The sequence below is a fragment of the Merops nubicus genome, unplaced genomic scaffold (assembly GCF_000691845.1).
Source record: "Merops nubicus isolate BGI_N331 unplaced genomic scaffold, ASM69184v1 scaffold24899, whole genome shotgun sequence".
Classification (NCBI taxonomy): domain Eukaryota; kingdom Metazoa; phylum Chordata; class Aves; order Coraciiformes; family Meropidae; genus Merops; species Merops nubicus.
In genome coordinates, this window is record NW_008633393.1 from 2,390 (window position 1) to 8,917 (window position 6,528).

Genomic DNA, 6,528 nt, shown 5'->3' on the forward strand with positions numbered 1-6,528 from the left:
CGTGTGTTGCTTTTCGTGCCGAGCCTGCCCCTCCTGGCACCAGCCTCCTGCTTCCACCTGAGGCCACATCAGGCTGTGCTCCCTGCGGTGCTCTAGAGAAAGGGGATACAGGACTATACGGGCCCTCACTCTCCCCCATAGGACCACCATCACATGCCAAAGCCCAGGGTCACCAGCCCACAGGCTGGCTGGGCACCCCAAGAAACAGCACAGGGCTCACTCCTCCCCCCCCCTTCTGTGTTGGCTTTCAGTTGCAGACTGCAAGGCGCCGCCGGAGCTGGAGCATGGCTTTGTCACCTTCTCCTCCAGGGACAACCTGACCACCTACCGAGCAGCCATCCAGTTCCACTGCCAGCATCCCTACTACCACATGGCCCCCAACAGCACCGGTGAGCAGAGGGGCCGGGCCGTGTCCCCACAGCACGATGCAGGTTGGCACATGGCCCGAGGGGCTTTGCAAGCAGGGGTAGCTGGGATGGACACCCCGGGGTGCTCTGCAAGCAGCAGGCTGTGGATGTAGCCTGCACACATCGTGCCGTGTGTCTGCACTGGCTGGGTTGTCAGACTGGCTGGAGCTGGCTCCATGGTGAGGTCGGATGGAGTTAGCCCTGCCCAGGGCTTTGCCTGGGTGATTCACAGCCTCGGCAGAGCAGTGTGGGTGTCTTGCCCCGCCATCTGCTCCCTGCAGCACAGGAACGTTTCTGTGTTTCTGTGACAGGAGCTGCTGCTGGAGAGAGCACCAGGTCCAGCAGCCTCAGAAAAGAGCTCTACAGGGCTCCCTGTTCTAGCATCCAAATGTCCAGCGTAGTTAAAGCTGAACCAATAGCAGTGGGATCATGACAGAGTTTCCCCCCTATCCTCCTGGTCCACAACCACAGAGACACCACAAGGTGCTTTGCCGAGCACCACAGGTCTCTGCAGCCTTTGGACCCAGCTCTAGGCAGCAGAAGGGCTGTGCACACACACCAGTCCTTCTGCCTCCTCCTCCCTCAGCAAGCAAAGCCAAGGGATTTCCTTGCATTCCTTCTCCCTGCTCATATCCCCCTGCACACCCGCTGGCCCTGTGCATCTGGTCCCAGCATCCTGAGCGGAATGGGCACTGGCAGCATTACTGGGGCAGCAGCTGCCAGCCCAGGCTGAGCGTGCAGCACAGCCCTCCAGAAAACTCGAGGCAATGAAACTGAGGATGGTGGCATGTCCCCTGCCTGGGGACAGGGCTGCCAGGGCCCTCCAGCGAGTGCAGCACAGAGAGCGCAACATAGAGGTCACCTCTTGCTCTGGGCAAGGTTTGAAAGGTCCAGACAGCTGGGCAATATCTCCTTGCTGCAAAAGACACCCCTCATGCCAGGCCCGCAGCCCAGCTAATGCTCTGCTCTCTTCCAGCCACCTACACGTGCGACGCTTCGGGAGCATGGAGGAGCGAGGAGCTGGGGACCAAGCTGCCGTCCTGCCGACCAGGTACTACTGCTGGGGTGGCTGGTTCCCACAGCAAGAGGGGACATGCTGGGGGAGGATGCCTCCATGCCTGACCTGACCTGCTGCTCCGCAAGGCAGGGACCCAGCTCCCTGGTGACAATGCCATATGCCTTGGCTATACAAATCCAGCTGCTGCAAAGCATGGCCAGGAGGGTGGTAGGGACAGAGGCCTCCTGCTGTCCCAGCTGGCCCAGATGGTGAGCGTGCAGTGGTGGCTCTGGGCAGAAGTGATGAGGGCAAGTCTCCCTGGCAGTATAGGGCAGCAGTGGGGTGACAGCCATCCCAGCTGTCAGGGCTCCCTAAGCCCCATGCTCCAGCAGATGAGCAAAGGAGCAGCCCCAGGGCAGAGCCCACTGACCACGCTCAGCCCCCAGCATCACCAGAGATGTTTCCAGCCAAGAGCAAAGCACTGCCTGCCGAGCACCACTAGCTGTCCGCTCCCATTAGCAGCGTGTCCACATGCAGGAGCACTTAGCGCCTCTCCAAGCCTTGCAGAAAAACCTGGCCACTTTGCACGGAAGGAAAAGTCACAGCCGTTAAGCAGTGGCAGAAATGTTTGCAGCCAGCAAGTTTCCAGGCCAGGTGCCCACTTGGGATTAAACAAAAGTCCCTGGAAAGTTGACTGGCCATAGCCAAGTGCGGGGCCAGGCCTGGCTGCCAGGCAGGGAGTCTGGAGGCAGCCCTGGGTGCAAGCTGTGGTCAGATGTGCAGGGACTGCTCTCCAGAGAGGTGCAGGGATCTGGCTGCCGTGCAGCTGCAGCCATCCCGGGCTTCAGGAGTTGGCTCAGCCCCATGGAAGGTATCTGCTCTCCAGCCACGCTGAGCAACTGCAAAGCTGGAGGAGAGACTTCCTGAGGTTGCCTGCATCCCACGGAGACCAGGGCTATGGTTGATCTTGTTGCAGTGACTGCTTCCTGCATCCCTCCTTGATGTTTCAGCCTGAACTAATTTAAGCTGGGAGCATATGGGGACATTTTGGGGGCCATAGCTGCTTTTATGGGCCATTTCCAGGCCTTCTGATTAGTGACAGAAGTCAGAAAGACTTCAGGAGAATGGAAAATCCCAGAGAGAGTGTGAGGCTCTCCTGAGATTGGGATCTGCAGGCGGCAGCTGGCCAGCTGCTCTTCAGATCTTCCACCATGTCTCACGCTATCTCCCCATCAATAAAAACTCCATTTCTACGCCACTCTGCGCCTGCCTCTGTCATTAGTGGGAGCTTTTGCAGCCTGGTCAGCATTTTTGATATGTAATTTAATAGAATAACTGTTTGGCTGGACAGGCTGCCTCTGAAACCATCTTCCCAGGATGGCCATCGGCTCTGGAGCGGCAGGCAAGCACAAGGACTATTTTCCTGAGCACATTGTCTGCTCCTTGCAGCTTGGGGAAAGGCAGGGGAGCAGAACATGCCCAGACACACTCCCCACCATCTCTCCCTGCCTCAGTCACCCTTTGATCTCATGGCAGACCCCAGACACAACAAATCCACTTTAGCAGCTCCTGGTGCTCCTGCCCTGGTTGCCAGGCTGCCTCTCAGCCCCCATCCCATCGCCCCAGGGGGTCAAAGCCTCATTGTCATGAGGACTCGAGATGCAGGAGTAAAGACCATGGTGCTAGGCAACCTCCCATGGCTGAGCCTTCTTCAGCCACAGCTCCTCCGGGAGGGCAAATGGCTGTGAGACCACAGACCTCGTGACAGATCTCAGAGCAAAAGGTGAGGCTGGGCTGATGTCAGGCTCTAGTCCTCCCACTGACATTCCCCTGGGTTTTTTGGCACACTGAGCCGGAGCCAGGCAAGGGTCTGGATGGTCTCAGAAGGGCTAAGAGCTCACAGGGCACGGTGAGGCTGCAGTATTACTCATTTGGCCTTTCTGCTTCTGAAGTGGTGTGGATCCAGCCAAATCACTCCAGAAACTGAGCTGCAAAGTGAGGAATTGCAAAGTGCAGGCTGGCCCTCAAGCTATCTCCTTGTCCCAACTACCAGCTCAGCTGTACAATAACCTTTTAAGCCACAGCCCTGTTTTACTGTAATCCAGGCTTGGCAGAAATCATAGCATCTGTCAGGTCTTTGATATAGAAGGATCCTTCCACTTGCCCTTCCCTAAGGAATCTGGTAGCACCATGGTGCCTATCTGGAGCACAGATCACACAGGTATAAACCAATACTAAGGTCTGCTACTACTTAGAGTGCTTGAAGTCCCACCCTGGTTCATATGTTTTGCTGAATCTGTGCCTGACATCAGCGTCAGGAGATGTGGTACAGCTTTGGGTTAGCTGAGCCGAGATGAAAGCCTCCACAGCCCAGTAGTGTGCTACACACAATTCTGACTGCCCATACTCATGCCCAGTGGGCAACAGCTCCCCCTTTACATCAAATGAGCCTGCTATTTGCAGGGTAAATCCTTCAGCCTCTCTGGAATAGAGGTCCAGCACATGGGACCTTGGCACAAGCCCATCCTTTTCCTACAGAGGCTCTCTGCCTCCCTTCATGATAGGGCCTCATGTGCTGCAGCCCTGCCCTGACACATGCCAAGATCTTGACCCTTCCCAAGGCCTTTTGAGCCTTTTTACCACCTAGGGTGGTAGCCAGAAGTCTGCCTAGAAAGTCTATGGTCTCCTGGCCAAGGACATTCACATCCTCCTTACACAGTCTATAGCAATGATGAGGAAGGAGAAGGTATCTCAGAGACTACTTTTTCTGAGCAACTTTAGGGGCTAAATGGGCCTTGATTGCCCATGGTTAAACCCAGGATGGACCCCTGCAGACCCAGGACCACAGGAGCAGGGAGCTCCCAGCTCTGAAGATGCTTCCTTCCCTAGTCCAGCATGGGGTCTAGTGACTCAATTTGGTTTCAGTTCTCTCTCTGTCAGCAGAGCAGATGCCAGGACTGGGGTTTCAATGGGCACTTGGGCAAAAGGAGCCCACATCCTGAAAACCAACAGGTTCTACCAATCCATAGACAAGACACTTCTCTAATCACTGCCTCACTGTTCACAGCCACAGCAAGTTTGGGACATCCAGAGGGCTTGGTATGGCTGTTCATAACTCTTGGAGAGCTGGACCAAATTGTTCTGTGGCTATGAGCAAAGAAACTTGCTCTATGCTCCACAAGTACTGCTGAAATAGCTCAAACACCAGAGAGAGGAGGAGAGCCCAAAGTCACTTAGCAGGCTGGAGACAGAGGCAGCACTAGCACTGAGGTCTCCTGGTTTCATGTTTAACCCTCAGGCTTAGAGAAACATAGGGTGGTTCCTGCTTCACAGAAGAAACTAGACAAGTCATGTAGGCTTCAGGCTGGCCTCTTTGTGACTAGCTTCACAAGGGCTGAACAAAGGTCACCCCACCTTCCTCATGGAAGAGCAATAGATTGTCCCTTTTCCAGAAGGGCAAACAGCTGCCACTAGAAATGGTTCCACCCTGCAGGGAAGACATGAAAGGAGCTTTTAGGAAACAAAACCCTTCAGAAGGGTAGATGCGCTCCTTTCTCAGACCTACCTTCAAAAACTTGTTAGTGTAGGGGATGGGGTGTAATACCCAGCCTGCTCCAAGCTCTGAAGCACACTCTGCCAGAAGGTGAAGATGACAGGGAGGATGGGCTTCATTCACTGAGAAAAGGCAAAGAGTTGCCCTCTGTGGAAAAAAACCCAAACATGAGTGTTTTGTTTGAAGATAACCAGCCATGTGGCATAATCTAGAAGGATGTCCCTTTTCATTTTTTCCCTAGATAAGTGCTGGGGGTAACTGTCCTGTCCTTTTTGTCCCCAGTGTGTGGCCGGCCGGCTCGTCCTCTGCCTGGGATCATTAAGCGCATCATTGGGGGGCGAAACGCAGAGCCCGGGTTCTTCCCCTGGCAGGCCCTGATTGTGGTGGAGGACATGTCCCGGGTGCCCAATGACAAGTGGTTTGGCAGCGGGGCCCTGCTCTCAGACTCCTGGGTGCTGACGGCCGCCCACGTGCTCCGCTCCCAGCGGAGGGACAAGACCGTCATCCCTGTCTCCAAGGAGCACGTCACCGTCTACCTGGCCCTTCATGATGTGAGGAACAAGATGGAGGCCGTCAACCGGACAGTGGAGAGGATCATCCTCCACGAGGAGTTTGACATCCAGAACTATAACCACGACATCGCTCTGGTCAAGCTGAAGGAGAAGGTGACCATGGGGAAGTACGTCATGCCTGTCTGCCTGCCCCAGTTTGAGCACGAGCTGGAGGGGCCTCACCCCAACACACTGGGGCTGGTGGCTGGCTGGGGTATCTCCAACCCCAACATCACAGTGGATGAGATCATCAGCTCGGGCATGAGGACGCTGTCCGACATCCTGCAGTACGTCAAGCTGCCGGTGGTGCTGCACGCAGAGTGCAAGACCAGCTACGAGTCGCGGTCGGGGAACTACAGCGTGACCGAGAACATGTTCTGCGCCGGCTACTACGAAGGCGGGAAGGACACTTGCCTGGGAGACAGCGGAGGAGCCTTCGTCATTCAGGACCCAGGAACCCGGAGGTGGGTGGCCCAAGGCCTGGTCTCCTGGGGCGGCCCGGAGGAGTGTGGCAGCAAGCAGGTGTACGGCGTGTACACCAAAGTCTCCAACTACGTGGACTGGGTGGAGAAGAAGACGGGCTCCTCAGAGCGGTGGACATTTCTGGAGGCAGAGCTGGAGAGATGAGTGACTAAGCCGCCCGCTGCCGCAGCTCCCTTCCCAGGGTGCTGCAGCCTCTGGTCTTTCGAAAGCGGCGGCCGCGACGCTCGGTGCACGCCAGGCCCCCGCCGGCCTCCGCCTCGCTTCTTTCGCTTGGCCCCGCAGCCCTTCGCGGCCCTCTTAGGAAACCTTTGCTTGGGAGCTGGGGGAAGGGAGCGAAGGGCGAGATCTCAGCCAGCATCCTCTGCTTGAGCTGCCCGTCTACAAACCTCACCCACACCCCTGGGGAGCCTCCCTCCAAGCCAGGACAAAGGCACAGTGGTGGAGACAGCATTTCCCTGCCAAAAGCCTTTGGGCAGTGAATAGAGAATTGTCCCCACCCCTGGGGCTCTCCAGACAGATCTTCCCATCAGATGATGC

At 56.5% G+C, this 6,528-nt stretch overlaps 1 protein-coding gene across 1 annotated transcript; it reads left to right on the forward strand.

The window, feature by feature from the left end:
- Positions 1 to 251: 251 nt before the first annotated feature.
- Positions 252 to 6,135, forward strand: LOC103780567 (mannan-binding lectin serine protease 1-like; the record flags this gene model as incomplete). The annotated part of the gene is made up of 3 exons (XM_008948256.1): positions 252 to 389; positions 1,384 to 1,458; positions 5,240 to 6,135. Coding segments are annotated over 3 exons (1,109 nt in total), but the record flags the coding sequence as incomplete, so codon positions are not given.
- Positions 6,136 to 6,528: the final 393 nt, after the last annotated feature.